General features: G+C 37.4%; 1 protein-coding gene across 1 annotated transcript in view; it reads right to left on the bottom strand.

Annotated features, from left to right (window-relative positions):
• The window catches only part of LOC121439805 (serine/threonine-protein kinase PAK 3-like), a 109,876-nt gene that overhangs the window by 68,608 nt on the left and 14,005 nt on the right, over positions 1-27,263 (bottom strand). The window contains exon 3 of the mRNA XM_041640428.1: positions 15,465-15,666. Coding sequence (XP_041496362.1) covers positions 15,465-15,639 — 175 coding nt within the window. The 5' untranslated portion in view covers positions 15,640-15,666. The remainder of the gene's footprint in view (positions 1-15,464; positions 15,667-27,263) is intronic.

Genomic DNA, 27,263 nt, shown 5'->3' with positions numbered 1-27,263 from the left:
GCAGTCTTTGTCCTGCAATTTTTCTCTATACAAAGTTTTTTCTCCTAAGCTAACTCCACTCTCAGACACAAACCTACATCTGGCAATTTCCTAATCTGGCTGACAGAGGTGGATCAAGCTATTATATTATCAAATACTTTAAACACTTTAAGGACAAGCCTTTTATTATAAGAAAAGAACAAAATAAAATTATAAATATATAATTCATAATTTATCAAGGCTCTGAAGGACTTTGGAAGTGTTTTCATTAGATGCAGAAGACTGTTGAAGTAGCTTCATTTATATTGTAGAATCCAGCTTTTGATAGCGTCTATAGGTTAAGTACCACTTGACAAATCTGAAGAAATCTATAGGACATCTACCCATTAAAATGCAGTAAAACTATGCACACAATATTGCAATTACTTTCAGAAGTTCATAATCCCCCTCAATTTAGTTGAAGAGCCTCTTATTTTATGCCCCCACATCTTTATATCAACCCTTCACTTCTTTGCCATTACATAAATTCTTCCCTCTTCTCTACCAACTACACATTTACAGCATACTCTCTTAGATATAAATACTGCACATAAGCAAATCTCTGTATAGACTTTGCTCAACAGTGTCTCTCTAGAAGGTTGCTTGATAGCCAATCTTTTGCCTTCTGTTGAGGCCAAGTGCAAAAAAACGAGAAACGCAAACTTGCTTCTCCTCTGGTTTCCCATCTCAGGGAAATAATACTGCTAACCACCTAGAACAGAGGAGGAGCATGGCCTTAGACTCCTCTTTGGGGAGAAATGGAACAAAAACAAGGTTTATACTATCTATCTCCAATAGATTATTGAAAGAAATTATTTTAAAATATACAAAAATTAGGAAATACAAAACATCGTGGCATTCATAGAATGATGTATTTGAGTCTTAAAAAGGGCTTTATACATTTATGCTTTCTCTTTGGCCCTTTTTGAGTTGCTTAGTTGTTTCTGTCCTATTATGATTTGTTTGTTTTAGATTCGTCGTATTTTATTTTATTGTTATTCCTTATAAACTTTTTTGTTTTCTAAAAGAGACAGAAATGGATGGTTCTAGATTGGGGGTGGGTAGGAAGAAAGTGGGAGAAGGAGGAGAAGAAATAATGATCACAATATATTGCATGAAAAAAATATAAAGACAAAATTAAAATAGAAAGAAGCTATATATTTAAATTGTAATGTTCCCATGTAACTACTAAGTAATCTTACATTGGCCCAGATATCAAAACCAACAATTTTGGAGTCATCCTCAATTTTCACTTTAATTCTACGTTATTGACCTGGTTTCTGAAATTGTCTTGCCTATATCTCCTTTTATTTTCAGAAGTCACTATCCCTCTCCAAGGCATCAGTATTTTCCTCCTAGTCCATTGCCTCCAGTGTTTTCCCCTCTGACTTATTTCTATGTTCTGTGGTCAGGTCCTATTCTTGCTTTTTATATCAATTAAATGTTCCTCTCACTACTTCTGTGTTAAAATGCGAGCTCCTGAACATGATATCTAATAGCATGCATGACCTGGTCACTGTTACCTCTCCAGCTTGCTTCTATTGTTGCCATGAAACTCACTATCCACATTAATTTAATGCTTCCTAAACAGATTTGTTTTCTCTTGCCTCCAAGCTTTGATTTATGCTAAACTATGGCTTGGAACATTGAATTTCTTACCTTCGCCTTCCAGTTCCGTGTGGATTATTCTTGTTTGGTTGCTACTCTTTTTATTTTATTTTCATTTGCAGTGGTGGTGATCAAACTCAGAGCCTCATAAAATGTGGGCATTAGTACTTTACCAGAACTTATTCTTGAAGACTCTTTCTTGGGTTTCCTCCACCATGGCAAACCTTATACTATTCACCCTCTGTAAAGTTCAATGTTCATTGCTTCACATTTTCTCAAAACCTCATAGTATCTGTTCTAAGCTTAGCACTTATCAGTACTGAATTATTATATATTTTTACCTATCTATCTCTTTAGCTAAAATTCAAAACATTTGATAACAAACTTTATCTTAACTCTTACATTCTCTGGCAATTGTCTTGTGCCTGAATATTCAATAACCATCCTTTAAGAAAGTACTGGACTGAGCTCCCAAGGTCCCAATGAGGAGCAGAAGGAGGGAGAACATGAGCAAAGAAGTTGGGACCACGAGGCGTGCACCCACCCACTGAGACAGTGGAGCTGATCTACTGGGAGCTCACCAAGGCCAGCTGGACTGTGACCGAAAAAGCATGGGATAAAACCGGACTCTCTGAACATGGCGAACAATGAGGGCTGATGAGACGCCAAGGACAATGGCACGGGGTTTTGATCCTACTTAATGTGCTGGCTTTGTGGAAGCCTAGCCAGTTTGGATGTTCACCTTCCTAGATATGGACGGAGGGGGGAGGACCTAGGACTTACCACAGGGCAGGGAACCTGGACTGCTCTGTGGACTGGAGAGGGAGGGGGAGAGGAGTGGGGGGAGGGGTAGAAGGGTGGGAGGAGGGGGAGAAGGGTGGGAGGAGGGGGAGGGAAATGGGAGGCTGGGAGGAGGTGGAAACTTGTTTTTTGTTTATGTTTTTTTTCTTCTTTTCTTAATAAAAAAAATTATTAAAAAAAAAAAGAAAGTCTCATTTAAACTATAGACTCAGCTTTACACAGCTGGCAAAAGTCAGAACTAGATATTTGAAGCTAATTCTCACCAAATTCATGAAGCTATGCTTATAGTAGCCACATAACTGATGTTTTGGTGGCATTTTCAAGGAAAAAAAAGACAGTTTTTGCTCTAACCTTCAGCAAATATTTAGTGAGTGACTAAATAATCAACAATTTAGGGCTTATATAACCGATTTTTATTTTCCTTCATTTCTTAGGAATTCTAAAATGAGTTTATTCCCCCTAAAAAATTTTAGAACCTTGGTCGTGTGTACTAAAACTCATCCTAACCTGGCTGTTAATTTACATTCAACCTGATTAGCTCAAGGTTGGTATTTTCAGAGAACATAAAACCAAGTGAGCATCAGTTTCTAAATGCAGCTTTCATATTCTTCTAGAAAATAGAACAAATTCATAGATTACTGGCTGGACCACAAATTTAAATGCCATTTGGTTTGGGACCTTCTAAATGTGAATAAATTTTCCTTGTTACCTTAGGGCTAGTTAAATCATCGAAAATCTCACATTTTACAATCTATCTTGATTTTATCACTAGATAGAGAAACAAAAGCCCCTCAAGTAATCTATCATCCCTTTTATACCTGATCCTAATATTCTGTATTCTCTCTAGAGCTAAAACTTTTATCATTAAGCGAAAAACCTCTCTTCTACATTAAACCTATTCATTAAATGCTCGCATCATTCATTGCAGGTTCTCAAGTTTCTCTGTAAATCACTATTATGTGGGGGACCTATATTAAAAGTGAGATGTATTAGCCCTACCCTAGATTTGCAGATTGCTAACTATTTGATGATGGTGAATGCTTTCTCAGATATCCCAGTGGGAGCTATTTATTCTTCTCTATCCCAATTCCTTTCTACCTGCCAGTATGGGAAGCTATACCATATTCCAATTTATTCCAAGCAATTTATTCAAAATTGTTTATTTGAGGTCAGTACTTCTGCACTTGCCTACAAATTATTCTCCTTTCAAGGTGATTGCCACTTTCTCCTTCCTATTCAGGTTTCCAGACTTCCTTTCTAATAGCTACACTGACATATTTCTGAAACCAAAGATGTTAGTGGGCAACTTCTTCATGTCCTTGCCTTCCTCAGAACTCATCAGTGTTATCTCCCTTTCATTTTTTTCCAATCTGCTCCCTACATCATCTTTGAAAGAAATGGATCTCAATCAGGCTTCACCTGAATATCATGGAAAATTATATAAAAAATCAATGTCTGGTGTCTACTTAGAACTGACTGTCAGGCTTTCTATAGCTAATACCTGGACAGATGGTTTGACCAACTCCAGAGACAATGAGTAGCTAGGGTAGAGTACCCCAAGTACATGCTTTCTTTATCCATAATGACCTGTTCTCTGAAGTATTTAGTACTGTTTCCTCATGCTCTAAGCCCAGCCACCCATTCTACTAACCTTCTAATTCCTAAGACCAAACTCCAATGTCATTTCTACACTAATGTCAATAAAACCTCTCTGGCTCTATTTTAAAGCAATTTTAACACATTCCTGGCTTACATTCTGTGGTGTGTCATGTAAATGCCTCCTCCTCTACAATCTTGGGAACTCTCACTCCGTGAATTCCTCTAACAATTGTCTGGCAAAGTGCGGACGGTCATAATGCAACCCTAAAATCCTTCCCATTCTATACTAAAGCTGTTGAGGACTGTTAGCTGGAGGGATTGCGTGGCAATGTGAATTCTTTTATTATTAAAGTCATACACCCTACTTAGGACACTAATAATTCTTGGAAGATTCTTTTTTTTCTTCCTTTTTAGTATTTATCTCTGTGTTGGAACTTCCATTTAGGCTCAGAAGACATGTTGAGATCTCTCCATTCAAAAAAAAATCCTTCAGCCTCTTTATATCCATATTTCACTGATTTAGTCACTCACCACTTCCTCATGTGGGTTAAACTTCTACAAAAATCAATTTATACTTTATCTCTCACTTCCCCAACAACTGCAATATGTCCCCAAAGACACATTAATCTTTTTCTTTCCCAAGTGCCACTTTTCAGCTCTTAAACCACTCAACTGTCTTCTCAGTAAGAACCAACATCGTTGATCAAAGACCTCTTGAAAGTCCTCTACATAGCTCCTTCCTAAAATCCACTTCTATATTTCTGATTGTTCCTTTTCAGACTTATTTATTAAGAGTCATTTCCTGCTGGCTGATTAGATCACAGTCACTAGAAGCTGACACTTTGATGTCAAAGACATATATTAGGTCACTTGTCCTCATCAACACACTGTCCCTTGAGTCATCTCTTCAATGCACCTCTATTATTTCAACATCTACAGTATCCACATGCTATATAGATGCGCTCAGCTTTGCCTCAGCACAATTGCAACCCCAGTTTAGATAACTTGTCATTTCTGGTTTTTTGCGTCCCAGGCTCCTTACGGCAAATATTACTGAAGAAACATGAAACTACATTTCCTTGGTTTCCTACCCCACCCTCTCAAGTTCCTCTTCTTGTAACCTGATTTATTTTCCATTTTTATTAATTTTCTTTCTAAATACTGCATCTGTATTTCCTATCCGTTTTCTAATAATACTGGTCCCTAAGTCAGTCATTGCTGATATACATTGTTCCTCCATAGCTTTATAATCCCAACCCCCCTCCCCCATTCTTCATATTAGCCAGTCTGAACTTCCTGTAGTTATAACCATAAAAAATTAAGAAGAAATTCTTCATGCCTACTGCCTTTGCTAAGGTGCTCTTGGTACTAGAAATGCCACTGACTTCTTACATGGCTAGCTATACTCTACATATACGTTCTATACTTTCTGTTTAAAGACCCATCTCAATTTGGTGGTCCATCTCATTCAGGAAGACTTCCCTAACTTCTTTTCCCTTCAGTCTTCTGTCGGCGGCTGGTCCCGACAGTCTTCAACATATTTCTTTTCAGCACCTGCTTCTGCTTTTACTTACCATAGTAAATTCAACTCATCGACTAATTTCTTTCTTCCTGAGCAATCAGTCTCTTGAAGGCAGAGATTGGAATTTAGAACTTCTTTGCCCCAGAACAGTACAAAACTCAATGTTTTGATAACAAATCAAAAACGTGAATCGACAGATGAAATGACCCTATGGAGGGAGCAACGATTATCTACCAAATAGGCCAAGGAAGTGAAAATTACATTTTAGAGTTATTTTTGTAATTGAATTCGCTGATAGGGTCAGTGATGTTTCCATTGTAGAGACTGACTCTATATTCATTGAGACACATCTCTAGTGAGATGTCACTTCAGAGTCAAAGATAATATTAACATAGTTAGGAAGAATTCAAGGTACAGAGAAACAACCAGTATCCTTCATATGAAATCCCTCAACAATTCTGTCTAATTTCTGTAATTTGTTTTAGAAAGCTGTCACATGGATCACACTTGCTTTATGAGGTCCATTTGCTATCTTCCCCTAAAACTCCAAAGAGTTGTGCTTTTCTTTCTCTTTAGCTGTCATAACATTACTTCCAGAATTACTTTCTAGAGTACTTTCTAGATCCTTGAAAATCGACCATGCTGGTAAACCAAAGGAAGGCAGAACGTGGAGAAAACTTCTCTCCATAAATTTACCCTACAAGTACACACACACACACACACACACACACACACACACACACACACAGAGAGAGAGAGAGAGAGAGAGAGAGAGAGAGAGAGAGAGAGAGAGAGATCATGTTAAAAGCAATGGAAAGTCTGCAACCTGTTCCAGTATATGTGGCATAATTTAAAAGGCAACACTTAAAGCTGCCTTAATGCAGAAAGACCAAAACAAAATATTAAGCATATTTTAAAAGACAGAAATAATCATTTCAAAGAACAGTAAACACACAGATGGGCTAGTTCTCTGAGGTAAGCATTTCATTACTCTGGCAATATAGACTAACTCTCAATTTCCTTTCATTTTCTTTCAATCAGTTAATGGTTCAGTTAGGAAGTGTGGATTAAATTAGGAATCAATGTAGTGACAGATTAAGCTAGATGATTCATTAGGGACTTAAGCAATAGTCTAAACTTGCAAATTAACTGGGAGAATGATGTTAATAAAAAAAAGGAACAGTATGGCCAGACTAGGGAACACTAGGAAATAAATTGGAGTAATAGAGAATAAATGTTCTGTATAAACATACATAGCAGGAAAATATAGATACATGTGGTGGGTAGTCTGAGTGTACTAGAGGTAGGATGCAGGAAATGAGCCACAAGCATCAGACAGATAATCTGTCAGGTACAGGAAGTAGGCGATGCAGCAGAAGCAAAAGGTCAGAAGTAAGAGTGCATTAAGCAAACAGATGTAAATGAGAAAACAGCAATAAAGCCATAAGGACTAGTCTTGAAAATCAAGAAGGACGGAAAGATGAAACTGGAGATAATAGGAAAACATGTGTGGGAAAGGTCTGTGAGCAAGTGGCTGAGATAACTGAGTTTTTCTGAAGGGAAGTTAGTTAGTTCTGTGTTGTTAAGGTATCTGGGTAGCACCAGGCGTCACTCAGACTGAGAATAAGCAGTGGGTTGCAATGGAGAAATGAAAGGACCTACCTATCACTGCATCTTTTCTTCTAAGGTGCATTCTACTGGCCATTTCTTAGGATCTCTCTCTGCTTCCCTCCTTCTGTCTCACCCTCTGTGCACAATGTGTGTAGAACTTCCATTTAAACTGTACGTACACACATACATGTATAAATTTTGCAATTGAAAAATTACCTGAGGATAATTTCTCTCTTATGATGTTAATCACTGAGCTAGACACATAAAAAGCAAGCATAGCTCGGCGGTGCGGTGCACACCTTCAATCCCAGCACTTGTGAGGCAGAGGCAGGCAGATCTCTGTGAGTTCGAGGCCAGCCTGGTGAGTTCCAGGAAAGGCTCCAGAGAAATCCTGTCTTGAAAAACAAGCAGTTCAGATACGCTCCAAATTCTCTTATTTCTGAACTGACACAGCAATAAATTATATTTGTTTTCAAAGTAAGAATACAACTCAGATCTTGCCATTTGCTCCTATGTCTCTAATTCATAGTGTTCCATGAAGGCCTTTAAGAAAACAGAGATCTAATAAAGCAAATTATTAGGCTACTTTAATTGGAGTTCCTGTGTATTTTAACTTTTTTGGAATTGACATTCATTATCTTACTACCCTTGGCTTGGAGGCAAATCCCTCCTCATCCCTTCTGCTGTGTATTAGTGAAGCCAAATAGCTTGTGCAGGAGGAGATGCCACTTTCAGCCCGAGAAGTGGGTGTGGCTAGGTCAGAGACCCATCATACTAAGAAGCCTATTTTATAGCAAATTATTCCTTCTTTTTCGTTCCGGGAAAACCACGATAGAAAGATATAAAAACTGTTATTAAAGTGCTATTAGTATTCTGTGGGTGATAGCATTCACTTTTCCTACCAGGGAACCCTTAGTGAGTGGCTCATTCTTTATCTAGGTGGGAGATGCTTTTGTAATTCACGGATTATTTATAAAATGCTGCCTTAGTGGTTTGTTAGGTTTCAGATACTTTAGTGTCTAATTAACTGCCAGGGCAGTGAATTAACTATGGAATTATGGCTTTCTTATTTTATTTTTACCATCATTTTTTTCCATCCTCTCAGTCACAGGCACGGAGCACAGTGTGCTCTGTGCCATCTTTCTCAAGTGGAAAGCCTCTGAAGCCCTTTTTAGACTTGATTAAGTATACGGATCTCAGAATAGTTTTTCCTGGGGCAATAATAGCCCTACAAGTGGTGTCGAAGAAGCAGGAGATCTTTATGAAAGCAAAAGTCCCAGAGGGACTGATTTCTGCCGAGCCTCTATTTCGTAAGACACCTGCTCTATATACAAATATCCTCTTTGGAGGGGACCCACAGGAATTTCTTACCTCCTGAATTTATGACATGTAAATCTTTCCTTACATGGCAGGTCACATAATTGTTTAGTTTTCTCATTTGGGAGCCTGGAAATGTGTTATTTTACCATTGAAAATATTTGAAATACTACGTGGTAAGAGCAATGGGAAATCAGGCATAAAACACTTTCATTTCAGTTCCAAATATTTGAAGAAAGTGACAGAGAAGGGCTGCAAAAACAATACAAATTTAAGTTTCCACATAACTATATCTTGCTTAAACCTAGAAACTTGGGCAAACTTCACACTGATTCTGAGTAGAAAAACAAGGTTCTCATCTAGTGAAGAGATGGATTAGCTTAGGAATGAGTGCAAGAGAAGAAACAGTGGACGTTCCTTCTGTTCTATTTAGATATAGTTATCCAACATTTTAATTCTATGAGCATCAAACACTACTATTGTAATAGGAAACAGTTTGAAAGTTTTGAAAAGAACACAGTAATTATAGAAAAGTGATACTTTAAAACAAGCAAACAAACAAATAAAATCTAGTTGCTTCCTGCTAGTAAGGTGGACCAAAGGAAGAAAAGCTTGTAAGGAAAAAAATATTCAAGGTCACCATTGCTAATTCACCTAGGTTTGTCCTTGTCTTTCCTTTTAAAAAATCACTTTTGTACATTCCACTGGGTAAAACATATTTTCAAAACAGGTTTAATTATTTTCATTTGTTCGAGCAAGTAATCATTGAACTAAGTATTTTGTTGCTAGGTCTGTCAAGCTTTAAGCAGTGCGTCAACTGTGTGGCAGTCACGTAATGCTTCTGAAATGGTTTTCTGTATAAAGTCATTTCTAGGAAAGCCTCACCCTCCATCATACGAGGATTGAGGAACATGACTTTAAACATGTATGTAGCTGGAAATGTACAGTGGGCAAGGTCCATTCTGTTCTAGGAAAGCTTTCTAAAGTAATTCAGAGGATCTAATTAACCTATTTGAATCTTCTTTATGCATTTTTGGGGAAAACATTCCTTCAGTTTCCCTTTGCCTGGTGTTCAATGGCTATAAAGACAGGATGTACAGATAAAACCACAAAGTGGTACCTGGTTCTGCAAGAGTAGCTACAAGCTTAATTCATAAGCTCGATGCTTCACAGAGATGATCAGTGGAGGACAAAGAAATGACAGTCACATGTGAGGCATGTAGTCAGTCCTTTGACATTTGAAGACATTTATAACTTTCTCTGGTTTCATCTTCCAAAATCCTCAACAGTATTGATTTTTATAGAAAATATTTAAGAAGCTGCCTTTCATCTCTTCCCAAAAAATATATGCTTGTTATATTCACTTCAAACGATGCTCCAGTTTCAATGAGTAGTATTTGAAAAACATAAGGCAAAGATGAGGCAATGTATTAGGGGGACACTCTTGTCCAAGTGGACAATTATGTAAGGTACAAGTCTGAGATGGGTAAAAAAAAAAAGGCCTCATTTGCTTTAAGAAAGAAAGAACTTTCCTAACACTTGACTATTAGCAACATTTGTATCCTTCTATACATTCTTCATTTGAATGTTTGATACAACACTTTTCCATCTTTCCCCACTTCCTACCCATCCCCTGTTCTTCCTCTTATCCTTTTTCTCTCAGATATTACTTCCTCTCTTTACTACATTGTATACATCTTCCAATACTGTATTTCATACCTGTCTTCAATGTGACTGTCTATTGGTTTTAGTGGGAAACCATATTTTTGTGAGCTTTTCCTTTATTAGCCTTGACGTGGGAACATGGGCTTTAGTAGCTAGGGAAAGTGCATCCTTGTCCCACCTTCTTTCCCTTTCAACAGGCTGTCTAGGAGTGGAGGAACAGATGTGAGGCTCTTTTCATGGAACACAGTACTAACCACAGAGGACAAGAAAGAAACTGGACCCTTCAGACTTCCCAAAAGGCAGGCCAACGATCCGTGAAGAGGACTCCCCATGGAGCTAGATGGCTATTTTTAGAGAACTAAGAGGAACGCAAACACTATTCTGGGAGTATCGGTCTCTGCCACCTGACTTTCTGATAGCAGAGCATATACCTCTCCATTAGTTGACACTCCTACATATTATTGGTGAAATAATAAACACCTCATACTCCTGCAAGAGTACTAAGGGCCTTTAGATTTACCACACTAAGTATATTTTATTGTATATTTTATGGATATTAGTAATGTGTATTAACCAAAACATTTGATTAACAAGACCATTAAAGATAGCTGAGCATTTTCTTTTTGCACAATGCTCCCTGCTCTGTAGGGTATAGAGAAGATAGACTATTCCAAGGATTAGCATAACAATGTATTTTTCAATACAATTACAAAAACTATGTTGTGCAATATCTTCTTCACAAAAATGAATATATCAAGTTAAAGCCTCACTTTTCTAAAACAATCCATTTGTGAGCCTGTGAAATATACATACCAAATTATAACTTAACCCACACAACACACAAGAAAATATTAGCACATCTCTGTTGTCAGGAATATCATGTATCTATCATTTTCTGCATGACAATTAAAAAATAATTTTCCTGATATTCATATACCTTTTAAAGCACATTGAAACTTCTTAATAACAATGAATGCCACCCCTGGCTTCTGATGAGAGCAACATAGATCACTACACAGTCTCTTTGTTCCATCGCTAGGAATGCTAATGTAGTATAAGAAGTTTGTTTCTGGCTTTCATTCTTTGCTATGTGGTCCTAGACTGTATATTTAAATGCTTTAAGCTTATACTGTTATGACTACAAAAGAGGGCTAGAACAAAGAAAAAGTAATTTTTCCTGATATTCATATATGTTTTAATGATGCCTGAATCACAGACCTGCACCCAGTAAGCAGTAAGCAAATGAGAAATCATCTTTTATATGTCACAATTTTATTTCTGTCCAACTATTTCTTCCTCCATCTCCCAGGAAAGGGACCATCATATCATATCATTCACCAGATCACCAAATCACAAATCTCTCCAGATTTCCCAACAAACAAAATATATATGAACTGTGTTCCCTAAGAACACAATCCTTCACACAGGACTACACACTCCCCAAAACGCACCTAAGCTCAAGAGCAGTACAAGACACAAAACACACGAATAGATGAAAAACAGATGTCACACAGAAAGGCAAACTCCAAGTGCACTCTCACCTGCTTTAACTTTTTAATTGATTAGATTCGGGGGAGCTAAGTCATTTTCAGAATCCTTGGTTCTTTTATTTGCCTCATTGATTTCTCCTTACTGGTTTATTTATAGTTATGTATTTATTAATGAATTTATTTACTCATCCATGTACTTCTTCACCACCTTACTCCAAAATGGATGCCAGCTGACACACAAGAATACATAAAATGCAACGTGAATATATATATATATTCATGTATATATATGAATATATATATACACACAAAAACACATACGAAATGGATAAGGATGTAAAAAGGGGGAAATGAAGTTAAGAACATAAAATAGAGCCTGGAACACAACTGATACATACCAAGATACACAAATATCAAAAAGCCTCATTATAACTGTTACATATAAGCCACACACTTTCTTTACTTTTGAAGTATTCTATAATTGACATACAGATGCTAGTCATGGCAAAAGCTACGTTGAAAAGGTATAAATTCAACAACCTAGTTTCTTGGTTGTATAAGTTGTTAAATGTCATAAATATAATAATAGCTCAAAATTACCTAGCAGAAGTTAATTTACACTTGTAACACTCATGTAATTACAGTTACCTTAAGTTCTCACAAAGATTTGGAAAGGCATGGCAAACCCTATCATCCTCATTTAACAGATGATAAAACTTCAGGCTCAAAGGAGCTGCAGGACTGGACCAAAGCCACAGTCATTACTGCCAGAGCCCTCAATAAATCCAGGCCTCCAGAACACATGTTCAGTGCTTTTTGTATTAATTCAAAATTGACTGTGATGTTACGCAAACAGTCACCAAGAAACAGGGACAGAGAAACAATATTCTCTGTTCACCCATGATGGGCAGGGTCTTAGGCAAACCTGAGTTTTCAGTTTAATTGAGGAAATTTTGGAAATAGAAGAGAAAAATATGGACATTAGAAATAAGGTCACAGCTTTTCAAATATCTCATAAATATTTTGCATGCAATAATAATAACAATGATACACTAAATAAAAGGATTAATGAGAGTTTCCGTGGCTTAAAATATAACAATGGAAAGCTCTACATAATTTTGTTTAGATCCCTGAGAAGATTTTTCAGGGGTGATAAGAACATACATACGACTCCAGTAAAATTGAGAGTGACAGGAAAGCAGTTCACAGCGGTGAATTGCTAGTTCAAATCACGGATGCAAATGTTCTCAGAGTCATTGAAATCCCATCCTGAAGCTATAACAATATCACGGATACAAGTAGCATTATTTAATGACTATATTTCTTTGTGAAGATGACTTCTGTCATATCTTTTGGGAAGAAACCCATCCACTTCTCTATTGAGTCCAACGAAGTCATTCAAACTTTGAACGAAACTTACCAGCTACTCAATGAGAGTGTTTAAGTACCACTACCTTGAATGATTTAGGACTTTTTGACAGTAACTTCTTCTCATTATAGTCTTTAAAAAACACTCTTATAGCACTTAAATCATCCAAGCTTTCTCTGAAAGTAGCTTGTTAGATGTCTAGCAATACTAGAAATGGTAACTGATGACTTAAAAGTTTGCCTTAAGATAGCTTCTGGTGATTCTTCATAATATAGGATTCTTCAAAATCATTCAAGTTTTGAACAGGTAATTGTTGATATGAAAAGATACCGATGTTCATCAGTTTTCCTTGGAACATCTTATTCTTGTTCTAAAACTAAATGGTTCCCCTTCCTTACAACTTTGTCTTCCACTCTCAAAACCTCTTAATTATCTTTATTGTCCCTTGTGATAATCGCCTCTGGCATACAAAAACCTCCCCGAGGGGTATCCTATAAAATATCCTATCACATATTAAAGCAAACAAGTTCATATTCAAATTTAGTTACAAAAAGGTTCATCATTCACAGGTTCTTAGTGATGCAAAATTTCACTGCCTTTAGGAGGAGGTCCTGAAAGATGTTCCATCCCTACCTCTTGTCAAATCTTCCGGGTTGCACTATACCATGCTTTTGGCGAACTAGCTAATGCCTTTTTCATTAAGGATACAGCATTAGTAATGGTGTATCTTCAGAACACTAGTACCTTCAGAACTTTTGTGAGATTTTGAATTGTTAAATGACATATAATTAGCACATCTTACTGAATGGCTTGACCGTACATTGATATACAAACTGAAAGTCAAAGTGTGGTTGGTATTAAAGAATGTGTTTACCCTGGAACATGTACGTATTGACAAATGCATGTGAAGTACCAAATGGATGCTATGGACCAACAGGACTTTTGAACTAAAAGTTTTCTTTCAAGTAGTCTTGTATTTCTCTAAGAAAGCCCTGTTCAAGCCATTCCTGAATAAGAGATGAAGTCATCCAGGCCCTTCTGTTTGGATGCCAGTTCAAGAGAAATTTGGCTCAGATTGTTTTTCCCCTGAGAAGATTTGGGTATACTTTTCTGGAGAATAGCAGTGGTTTCACTATGAGGTCATTTGAAATATTGACACAAAGCAGAAATGTCAACCTCTCTGATATTGCTGAACTCCTGCTTTTCAAAAGGACAAATAGGACTTTTCAAAGACATTAAAAGCATGTACTTTCAAGCACCAAAGATTAGTGTGGAGTCATCCCTTATTCAAGCACTGGGCAAATGAAGCAGATGTAGTACAGGGATGCTTTCTTTGGCATCACTATTACAAATGAATTGCTCGCTACATAATGACATATCTTCAATTCTCACACCGCCCTTTACTCGCTGAAGAGGGTTTTCAAGATCCACTTAAGTACCGGCAAACAGGCTTTTAGAATTTCCCTTTATAAGGTCACAGAACCCTTGTGTAGAATGTATTTCATTATTTGTTTACTTCTCTTCAGTCCTTAGGTCACAGGGGAAAGCATCTCATAAACACACAAGAGGCAATACTGTCACTAACAAGCATTTCAGCTCTTATACAAATTGTAAGTTCATTTAACACTGTATAGCACCCCAAATTACCACTTTTACCTTGAAGACGCAGATCAATAATGACATTTTGTTTTCAAAGACATTACCTTTCTTCTCCTTTTGGCCAATTTCAGTGATCCTATGATTACTTTACTCACGTCCTGATCAATAGTTATATCTACCAAGGTTAGGTTTCAGTTTTATGGCAGTTAATACAACCTTATATGCTACTTACAAAGCTTTCAGAGAACCAAGTGTCACAAAGTAGTAGCATATACTATTTAAGCAACAAGCTGTATCATGAATGTCACATGGGTAAATGATACTATATTGTGACTTTCATGCACTTGGAACTAACTGCATAGGTGACAACTGGTAGAAGGAAATAAAAGACTTTTGCATCCTTCCTGTGATTCAGACAGATAACATTGTGGTGACTTGTAATTATTTCTGTACACTTAACTCAAAATCTTCAGTTATTGTAAAGATATACAGAAGCAAATCTACCTATACACTCAAATATCAAAAGTGGGGCAACTTAGCATTAGGGAGGAATTGTTTTAAATTCTACCCTAAATTTTCAGAAAGCAAGTTGCTGTTTTTACACTCAATACAGTGCTCTTGTTATAGTTTCCCTTCAGTTAAGTCTATAAATCCAGTTTATGTGAAAGACAAACACAGCATGTATATTTTCTGGTTGGAAGTCAATCAAACGTGGTCCTCTGACAAAAGGCAACCTCTGAAGATAGAGATGGAAAGGTTAATCAGGCCCTAAACAACCAACGCTCAGAAGCGACTACCCAAGAAAAAAAGCTACAAAGAAAGAATAAACTGTCCCCTTTTGAATGCCCGGCCACGGATACTTTACTTTTATCCCCTCCTCCTGGGAAGATAGAGCGAAGCCTGGCTTTCTTATTCTTCTCTTCTGGGGCCATGGGGAGAGGTTTGGTGCTGTGGTTGAGTGCTGAAGAATCACGGTTGTTGCTGTTCATCCTCAGTGGGGGAGCTGGGGGTTTTTCTTCGTTCTCCAAGCTATCAGACATTTTCAGGTGCAGCTGATTTCACAGCTCCTAAAGGAAAGCAGTGGCAAACAGGAAGTAAGGGAGGTCAAGTCTAATGCAAGTGGGGTACACATGGGGAGTCTAGCATCCCAGAAGTAGTATTGCTCTCATTCATTCACTCAGATTTCCTGTACATTTTAAGAGGCTTCTCTTCTGGGGAGAAGAAATATGCCTCTCCAAAGGCTAACAAGACAATTTATCTATGTTGAGGTAACTGTGGTCATGAATGACTTTCAATGTACGCACGCAAATGTGTAAGTTTCCTTGATTTTACCAGAGAAAAACTCTACTTTCTGTTGTTCGTACACGATCTCTGAATGAACAATTTACTTTTTCTCTAAAAATCTTATACTCATGATCATTATGGTCAAGTGGCATAAACTTTTTAGACTTTTAAATTGATACAGGCTAAGATGTGGATTGTCAATGGCCCAGAACCATGATTTATTAGCTGTTTTAACACTACCATGCCTTGGTGTCTGCTTCTTATGCCTATGTACCTGATTTGCAAAATGATTTCTACTCTTTTTATTATTTAAAAATTGAGAAAGCTTTCTATATACATGACAGTTTCAGGAAAGTTGAGGTATACTGTCTTAGCAGATGATGCCCATCTTTTCACAAGGAAGCAGCTTTAAAAGGTAGGCAGAATGTCATTATGACTAAAGGCAGAGCTCTCATATGGAAGTATGGTGAGATGTCATAATTTTACTCTCTGTCTTATTTCATGTCCCCGAAAAGTACTTTAGTTGTAAAATCTAGTCTAGGTTTTAGGGATTTATTATTTAATATGAGTTTCACTTATTTAGGCACATATGTCAAAATCCAAGCACATTCATGTTTCACCCACCTCAGAGGATGAGGTGGAAAAAGTATGACATCTTCAGGAAAATGTTTATGCTCATGTCTTTTTATTCTAATTCTGGTCCTCCCCTTATAGGAATTGACCCTCACAGGCACAAACCAGGTCCTTCAGAATGACTTTATGGTTTGAATATCAGAAAAATCAAATGTGGCTATATATAAATTTATATAGTATCACTTATTACTAATTTAAGAATATACTAATTCTCCAAATACAACTTACCACGTGACTCTATGAAAAGGACAATTACTGTAAATGAACATAGTTGCAGAAACAACAAATAATATCCTCATTAAATACTGAAATAAGAAATGGTCTGCCACCAGGCAGAGGGGGTACACACTTCAATTCCGGCATTCGGGAGGCAGAGGCAAGGGAATATCTGAATTTGAGGCCAGCCTGGTCTACATTGTGCATTCCAAAGCTGTAACAGAGAAAAACCCTGCCTCAAAAATTAAAACAAAACAAAACAAACAAACAAACAAATGTCTTTCCATAATTCCTTTTAGTTTTAGTGATTACAACATTTTTATTGTTTTTAATAAAGAGCTCTGAATTATATGAGGAGTATTTAAAGTTTTTTCTATTTTATGAAATTCGGTTTGTAGAACAATGAACGCAACTGAAAAGTAACAAAATAAATGAAATTAACCAGACTACAAAAGATAGATATTATGTTTTCTCTCACATGCAAAATACAGATAAAATAAATTATACTAAAGTAGAAGAGAGACTTAGGACAAGGAAGAGAACCAGAAAGAGGGATGAAGGAAAGTAAGAGAGGGGTAAATATGGTCAAAGTACAGTATGTATATGTATCAAATCCCAAAATAAAAGTATTTTATATAGTAATATATGGCAATAAAATTTGAAAATAATTTCCCTATGCTCTAAATTCAATCAATATATACAGTCCATGAAACTTTGTTCCCTCCCTGAGAACAATAGCAATTGTTGGGGGAGGGGCTAGCATTTTCATTAGTGGTAAAGCCACATAGAAGTTGTGCTTGCTCTAGTAAATAATGACCCGCTCACAGTCCAGAAAGAGACTTTAGTTAAAATCAGTGAGGTACACACACAATAGAAAACATGAAATTAGGGAGACTAGAAGAGTTTCATCCCAAGTTGGAGAAGAATGAGAAAGAAGAAAGTGATGAGGGAAAAATAACTAATATTTATTGTATAAATGTGTGAAATGGTCGATTAACAAAACAGGAGTGGGTATTAAGCAATGACTTTTTTCTGCTTGATTGGCTGCCAGTTCCCAATGATAGGCCTTATCTTCATTTGCACAGCTCCGTTTCCTTTTGCCTTGCCATGCCTTGCATTATCTGAATGAATTAAGACTAATTCTGTATCTTTTCGGTAATCATTATGGTGAAAGCACCTGGTAATAAATGTCTTGTTGTCACTACCAATGACCTGATGAGCTCCATGTGTCTTGCGTAAGTAAAACTGAAACATGAGATACAATGAAAAAGTAACTATGATGTCAAGGTAAAATATATACACACTTGCTACTGGTGCTAGTCATTATTGGAACACCCATGTGAAACAGGCCTAATGAACTACGTTCTTTTTTGCATTTAGACCTTTGGTCCTTTTCAATTTACTCTTCTCCAGAAATGATTGACTTGACCAGTGGTATTATATTTCACTAGCCCAGCTCACAGTTTTCCTTTAGCCACTGGGAAGAATTTGGTATGAAACTGTTCTGGACTCAATACTAACGTCTAAGTGTGAAGTTATTACAAAAATATCAGATATGCAACATCTATCTTGATTTTAAAAACTAAGTGTGTAAGCTACTGAACAGGGCCTGAGTATTTAAATAGCAGTGCCAAGGGAGATTTCTGGAAAGTTGTGTCCCACAGAGATAAAGAGCTCCCATTTTCCGGATGATACATATTTTCTGATGACACATCACTTGACTTGATATGACAGAAGTCAGAAAGACAAGTGTGCTCTCTTTAGAACAGATCTGATCTTGCATAACAAGGCAAGAGTCTAGGACAACAAGGGTTCTAGGGCAACTACGTAATTTAAAATACTGTGCTCCTTTGTTCTTGAGAACTAGGTGTGGTTTCCACACCTATTTGCACATTCCTAATTACAGCATGTAAACAAGGAAGCATGCTTACCTACTGCTTCTTTTCAGGTTGCCTGATGACCCCGATGCTATCTGGCCAAGTATGTTTTAGGTTAAGGATTAAGGACTACTTGGGATAGAAAACTCTTCTATGCTGTACTAAAATCCAACAACTCAAATTCTAAAACACCAACAAGCTCCTGGTATTCCACGAGCTCTGCAGAGAACCGAGCTACTTTCTACTTCTCAACAAACAGGCATGGTTTTAGACTGTATTTAGTTTCACTGGCCTCATTAGAGCATCATCAGAGGGGCTGAAATAACCCTTTACAGAGATGGACATGAGACTGAAGAAAGGGTATCCACTTCCACACTGAGAACATAAAGCATGAGATAGATACTCTTCATTTGTGTAGACTTTACATATTTTGTTTTGTTTGAACTATCATGCTACTACGTCAGCTCTTCATCAAGTTTTATAAAGTACAAACAAAAGTTATCTTCTTGACATGGTTAACCCAACTTCAAAGCAAGTGCTTCAAAGCATGCTTTTGAAAGAGTGGAGAAAGGGAAGGCATTCACAAGGAAGCCTTGTTGTCAATGTATTTTTCCCCAAGTGGGAGGTATCTTGTACTCTTCCATAAACGTAGAAAGAGAGAATCCTATTATGTTATGCTTGTAAAGAATACCAATTTACTAAGTCGGGTCCTCTTCTGAGACAGCTTTCTACAAAGGACACTATTAATGGATCACTGCTTCAATTTGCCTATGATGTCATTATTTCCAAGATCTTAAAAGAGACTATTTTGTTTGGGATGGCTGTAGGCTTCATTTCAAGTATTATACAAAAGAACTATTATTCTCTAGGAGTGCAATCAAACAAAATGCTTAGTCTTAAGTTTAAATGTTGTTTTTCACTTGCACAACAGAAACTTTCAAGTGAGTGGCACTTTAGATCTAGCCACAGGCCATTTGTTTCACTTTCAGATACTGGCCTTTAGAATCATGGAAAAATAGCAAACACTAGTGTCCAAACAGCCACAGTTTACATCTGTTCATAACCTGATTACATAGCAACTACATTTTTTTTTACAAAGAGTTCAAATTGTTTTGTGGATGATATGTATTTTTGAGCCAATCCTTGGGGAGTTAGTGTTGGCATATGCTCTGTAATTGCAATTGGAATGCAATTGTTGTAAAAAGTATTTTATTTCACTATGACCAAAGATCATTCACAGCCTATTTTAAAGCCAGTAGAAAACACTGCATTTGTTTTTCAGGTCTTTTCCTCTCCCCTCTCAGTCTCATACACAAATGTGAAGGCTTGTATCCATGGGGGGAATAAATGAATACACACAGCCCTTACTGGCTTGCCTCTTGCCAAAGAACCTTGCAGCAAAGCATTTTTAAAGGGACATAGGCGCTGTGGTGCAGGATTAGAAATGGTCAACTGCTCTCATTATTCTCTCATTTTTCCAACACTCATTCGCGCGATATCAGTACCAGATTAAACTCCCAGGAGGTTAGAAAAGAAAGCCATCAAGTTGTGTAGATCTAAAAGTCAAAGGAAAAGAATCGTAATCAACCAGATACTAGAAAACTTGACCAAAATGGATACGGTGACATATATGTTGAATTGGATGCAGCCAAAGATGCCAATTGTGCCCATTTATTACAGGTACTGTATACCAAGTATGTGAAGGAGGAAAAGCCAGACATTCTGGTCTTACAACTTGTAAGACCATTTATTAAGTCATGAGCAAATAAAATAAATATTTTAAGCAGATATCATGAGAATAAATGTCTGTGTACTTTCAAAACTGATGTAATTATTTACTTGCATATTTTTCCTCAACAAAACAAATGTATTGTCTGCCTCTCAACCAAAAGCCCAGCCTTGCAATTGCATAGCCATATTCAAATGAAAACCCCCAAATCAGTAGCAACATAAACCTATTATCAGACATTGGTGATCACACCAACATTGTTTAATATTTTTTGCATATGAAAGTAAAGCATACACAATAAGACTAGGATGGAGCCTAGAGAAAATATCCAGGGTAAACTCTAATGTTTCTGGTATATTGATACAGATACTGAAAATAGAAGAGAATAATGTTCAAGAAGCTGTGATGACAGAGTTATAATAATCATTTAACACAAGGACATATGAAAGAATACGGATTTTAGGATTGCAGAGGGATAATAGACTTGCAGCAGAATTCTATTAAAACATGAGTGTGTCATCTGGAAGTTCTTTGGTGGGGGAGGTTCTGTATAAAAAGAATTAGTGCTGTAGATTAAGGATTAAAATTTTAATGACAGCCTTTAGATTTCAAAGTATTGAATAAGGATAAATTTAAAGTCATCATATGTCTCCTTATATAATTATATCAATATGGAGCCTTATTTTATATATAAAGATGAGATTTCTGCCTTTATTGGAAGGATGTATACACTGAATTGTACTTTGGTGGTGGGAAGGAGGATTCAAGAATTACATTTGCTGGCTTTTTTTTATACTCCACTGGACCCTAAACACACACTTTCAAGATGGTTATGTAAGTGTTCAAGAATAGAACAAACCACATCTTGGTAATTAGCCTAGGCCAGTATCAAACCTACCCTATTTTTTATGTATTATTAGCAAATGAACTTACCTAGTTCAAAAATTCATGACTGACAATGTGAGAAAACATAGTAGATGATTTATAAGTTGTCTCCTTCTTCCCCACCATCAAAAGTATAGGTTAAGTGATAAAGTAAGTTGAAACACAAAATCTAGGATACTTTAAACTCCTAAACTCTTGCTAATTCTCTTTCAACAGCGCACTACAACAGTATGATAGCAACATGATATATATCCAAGTAAACAGAACGAAGCACACACTTCTCACATACATACTTTTAGCCTCTCAAAATAGCAAGAGAGCGAGTATAATCTTTCCATAGCAACTCACTTCAGGCTGGTACTTACTGGTTTTATTTGCTTCTCCCATCCAAAGGCCCAAGGCTATTCGATTTTATTGATAGAACTCCAAAAGGTTTTGTTGACTGATTGTACCGGTTCTTAGATGGCCTTGTTTTGGAGTTTGCCTCTTCTGGGAGCACTCACCAAGAGAACTCTGCTATCAGAGACAGGGGTGTGCTGTTTCAGAGAGCCTTGCCAGGGAGATACCATTACCATGGATAATGGAGGGAAGCCATTTATAAGATCATTTGATCAGGAGGAGCTGAGCTACTTGTTAGGCAGGAGATTTGCAAAAGCAACCAGACAGGCAAGGGAGGCTCTAGCTCTTTTTACAGCCGTCTAGTTTCAATCTGAGATTATGCAAGAGATAGCTCACTGATGACATACATACAAGTACACTCACATAGAAAACATTCATGTTCTCTTTCATTCGCACACGCAAATGAGGTCAGCTGTACAGTAGTCCTGTCCCCTGCTAACGTTCTTATGAGAGACTTCCATTGTTTTCCAGAGGAACCTGGCACAGAGACCAAGGAATCAGCAGATTATAGTTACATATTTCAGTGTCATGCTGTAAAAATGGAAATCAGTAGGTATACCTCCAGCATCTGAACCTCATAGTCTGCATATATTACAAGGGACAAATAGTTCTTTTTCAAATAACTTCATAAGCCTCTAAATATATGCAGCACCATACACTATTATTTATTATATATGCTGCATGAGTCATTGCCAAGAAAGTGCTAATGATTGTCTGGTGCTTATTTATATTTACAAACCAATGCATCATTACAGGCTTTGACTCTTCATTGCCAATATCAATATACCTAAGCTAAAGTAAGAAGCATAAAGTACAGAAGCAGAGATAGTTTCAAGGATGAGAGAACAGAAGTAATTACACTAAAAGATACCTCAAAGGAATGGGTGGGGAAAATAAAAGGAAAGTAGAATCCAGTAATAAAACATTTCCGGGTTCTCAAATAGAAAATTTAATATCCTTGGAAACATTCAGATGGAACAAATTAGATGCAGACTAATAGCCCTAGGGAGCAGGGTGTGGTGAGTCAATGTCTTGGGTCTCCAGCGTGCTAGCTGCTCCCTCTTACTATGCATGAATTATAATTATCCGCCACAGTGAAACATCAACACATTTTCTTAAATTTAAGCTCAGAATTTCAATTGCTGAATTTCCCAGGGCTTTTTGCATAGCATTGAAACGCTTGGATGCTGCTTGTCAACCTATGACTCACAGCTCATTACCTTAGCTCCTCGTCATGTTCCTAGTTTCCCTGCACGCAGAATGGCCCTGGAGAAGCCAGATGTCAGTGCATGTCTGAATGGAACTACGTGAGGACAGTTGAGATCTGCTATTGTTTCTAAACCAAGAACTTGGATCAACTTGGCACAGTTTATATTTTAGTCAAAAGTGATTTTCAATCAGATCTAGGGTTTAAAGAGTTTGAGCTAGCAGAAAATATAACAACTCTTCCCCCTAGCTTTTGCCTTTTAATCAAAGTCTAAATAGCCACAATTTAAAAAGGCTAAGCATGTGTTTCAGAATCTTATTTGAGAGGTACTAGGAGATATGAAATAGTATCTATTTACGAAGTTTTCAGCTGGAGAGATGGTTCAGTAGTTAAACATGCTTGCTGTTCTTGTAGAGTACTGGAGTTCAGTGTCCAGTATTCATACAATGGTTCACAACCATCCATAACTCCAGTTCCAGGGGATCCAGCAGACAAAACACAGATATGAATAAAATAAATCTAAAATGAAAATATTTTTAAACCATTGTTTCTCTAAAACGCGGAAAGAAGAATGGGAGGGGACGAGACTTACTTTTCATTTATCACACTTCAGAAATAGTCAGATATGAACCTCTACTTGTCCACAGTCCTGCTTAGAAATCCATCATCTTTGCTGCCCTCCCCCACACTACCACCACCAATGACAAGTGTTTTACTTTGAAAAAAAAGGGCCACGTGGTGCACTTCCTGTAATCCCAGCACTGGAGAAACAGGAATAACAAGAGTTCAAGATTAGCCAATACTACATGAGATCCTATCTCAAATAAAATAAATAAATAAACAAACACAACCGGCCAGAGGTTTCAGAAAGCATCATCAACCACACAAACTAATTGTTTAGAAACAAAGGGCATAATATGAATGTAACTTCACAATTGATTATAATGGGCTCTCTACAGCCTTCCTTCAGCTAACATAGGCTCTTCAATGGCAAACTGTCAGATCAAACAAGGCCCTTGGTCTCCTTGCTCTCTGTCTCTCTATTATTTGAGTACAGAGGCCACTGTGCACTTTCAGTAGACATGGCTTGTGATTGGTTCCTGATAGAGCAAATTCTTACCACAGCATGTAGTCGGCTCTGTTTCCCCACTGTTCCCACACATACGAAGAAGAGGCTGCTAAAAAATTTTAAATCATTGCCCTTAACAGGAAAACACAGCAGTTAGTGCTTTATTTTTGTTACTTTGAGGTTGACTTTCATTTCAGGAAAACTTGGGACAAAAAACTTACTACCCTTTGAGGAGCTAAGTATCATGACGTTACTATTAAGGACCCCTATGTAATCCACCTGTGTACACGCTCATTCATTTAACAAGTCTTTATAAGTACTGTATTCCAGGTATCACGCTAGGTGATAAGCATAAACAAATAAGTATGTGGCCCTGAGTGGCAGTGGCTGCATATGATTCTTAAACACATACCAAATGTATAGACAACAAGATAACTACCAAGAAAATAATAGCATACAAATATTAGTTATTGTTTTTAAAAGACACAGTCTGCACTTACATCCCCATCCATGCCACCAACCTTCCCCCATCTGTGGTATGGCATTGGGTATAGGGAGAATACAGAGATGCATCAAGACCTGTCCTTGTCCGCAAGAAAGGTAGATAGTAGGAACACAATGTGATACAATGCAGGTAGGCATAAGATGCTTCATAAGGAAGAACTAAAGAGAAAGCAGGGTTAATATTCCCAAAGGACCAAGAGGATGACCAATGTGTAAGAGTTCACCAGCATTTGAACAGTAGGAATCAGCATGTTGTTGTAAGATAAATTCTAACAAATGACTACTCTCAGTACATTAGCTTATTTTTTTCTCTGCCTTGGGTTATTGTTTTCACTGGGCTGAAGGATGTTGGTGCTGCATGAGGAAGAAGAAATGTCAAAACTGCATAGAAAGTAGTGTTTTGAAGTGTGAGGTAGGACTCTGGTTCCAGATCAGGTACAAAGGAAGAGACCAATAAGGTCTGACACAAACAATTTAGTACTGAATACATATATATGAGCAGGGCAGGCATCTGGGGAAAGTGTTATTAGTGTCATAATGCTTGGAAAAATAAACTATTCTTTTGTGTTACTTTTAAAATCTAAGTTATGCCGTCTTGTGTGGCTTTCATTGGGAGGTAGCTTTTTACTTATTAGATCCTTTTATAAGCCTGAAAAATATCCCTAAGAAGGGAAAACAGACTGATTGTAGCTCTACATCTGGACTATTCTATAATGCTTAAAAATCATTAATTATTCACAAATTTATTCCTTCATTCAGCATTTCCATGGCTGTGCTGTGCCCACTGAGGACGCTCGGGAAGGAGAGAATGGTTAGCTAAAACTGCCTAGGTGAGCAAGCAAGAGCATTTCCCCTTGAAGAGACTTAAAAGGACAGTCATGGCAGCTTAGTTCAAAAATGCAAACAGGTTGGCATTGTAGGAGAGCGGGGGAGGCTGAAGAAGGCACTTTACAGAGGAAATATCTTTGAATTAAATGAGGGAGAGCAAGCAACCAGACCACAGGAAAGACATATTTCAGGCACAAAGAAGAGTGTGTGTTCATGTCCAGAAGAGATCAGAGGAAGACGGGGAAACATAATGTGGAGAGAAATTAAGAAAGATCTTCTCCCAGTCTGTGGGTTGCCTTTTTGTCTTAGTGACAGTGTCCTTTGCTTTACAGATGCTTCTCAGTTTCAGCAGGTCCCATTTATTCAATGTTGCCCTTAATGTATGTGCTGCTGGAGTTATATGTAGGAAGTGGTCTCCTGTGCCCATATGTTGTAGAGTACTTCCCACTTTCTCTTCTATCAGGTTCAGTGTGTTCAGACTGATATTGGAGATAGAGACAGAGACCCACATTGGAGCAATGGACTGAGCTCCCAAGGTCCAAATGAGGAACAGAAGGAGGGAGAATATGAGCAAGGAAGTCAAGACCCCGAGGGGGGCACCCACCCACTGAGACGGTGGGGCTGATCTATTGGGAGCTCACCAAGTCCAGCTGGACTGGGACTGAGTAAGCATGGGATAAAACCAGACTCTCTGAATATGGTGGACAATGAATGCTGCTGAGAAGCCAAGGACAATGGCACTGGGTTTTGATCCTACTGCATGTACTGGCTTTGTGGGAGCCTAGCCTGTTTGAATGCTCACCTTCCTAGACCTGGATGGAGTGGGGAGGAGCTTGGACTGCCCACAGGGCAGGGAACCCTGACTGCTCTTTGGACTGGAGAGGGAGGGGGAGGGAAAAGGGAGGCGGGGAGGAGGCGGAAATTTTTAATAAAAAAATTAATAAAAAAAATCTCATATTCCTTTCTATTTGGTTTGGTCCCTTCCTGCCTACAGAAAGATGTTTCAAGTAGTGGACTAGCACGATTTGCTTGCATTTTAGGACTAATACACAGGTGTCAATGTGACAAATAGCTAATTGAAGACAGGAAGTTTTTTTAATTCCAGGTAGTAAAATTGAAAAAAACTTTTGAAATATGATATTATGATGTTATATCAAGGAATAAGAAACACAGGTAATACAGAAAAAGGAAGGGAGGAGACAAGAGATTCCAGGAGAGATGGGCACGTATTTTGGAAAATGACCAGCGATAGTAGTAGGCCTGCTTGGTGGGATATATATACATCTTATCGTCCAATTGGAATCTCAATATATCAATCCCCAGAAAGTACAGAAGGACCTAGGAGACCTCCTTGTTTTATAGCCATGAGATTGTGTTGAAGATTTCAATTAGAACTGTGTTTCAGTTTTTAGGTTTGTGAAATGAGGATAATTTACCGGCTTAGACAGTGGGAAATAAAATACTGAATTTGGCATGAGGTTCACACATGTGGTTACACTGGCGTTCCTCTGCATGGCAATCACTGGTCTATCAGTAATAACTGTGCTCTTAAGAATAACAAATTGTTCTCAAAGTTTTTGGCCAGTGGAACATTATTTTTGATGAATTTTAATGAAAATGCATCTAAATTTGTACATTGTCTCTTCTGAGAAAGACAAAAATTCTAGAAAAACACTAGAAAATAGATCTCAAATGCATAGCGATAGGACAGAAACAGTGACCCGTTGGAAATCTCAGTAAAAGTGAATCTAGAAATGTCTATGGAGAAGCAAGACAAATAAATGTGTAGGCATCTTGCCCTTGAAATCACAAGTATAAGAACAAGTTGAAGCAACTGCAATTCATGATAGAGAAAAGATATCTTTAGCTATGTATCTTCTCAGTAGAGATAACATTAAAACAATAACAATGGAAGCATAGTTGTGACACATTGGTTTAGTTTGAGAATTATTCCAAGAATAGCTATACATATGGACTCAAGATTTTATCTTGGAGGCCGTCAATATGAGGAAATGTGTAACGGCCGAGAATGT

This window comes from Microtus oregoni, unplaced genomic scaffold (genome assembly GCF_018167655.1).
Source record: "Microtus oregoni isolate MIOR12 unplaced genomic scaffold, Mior012 000063F_ref0000156, whole genome shotgun sequence".
NCBI classification, from domain to species: domain Eukaryota; kingdom Metazoa; phylum Chordata; class Mammalia; order Rodentia; family Cricetidae; genus Microtus; species Microtus oregoni.
The sequence above is the reverse complement of the archived record's forward strand: the minus strand, read 5'-3'. Positions and strand labels throughout refer to the sequence as shown.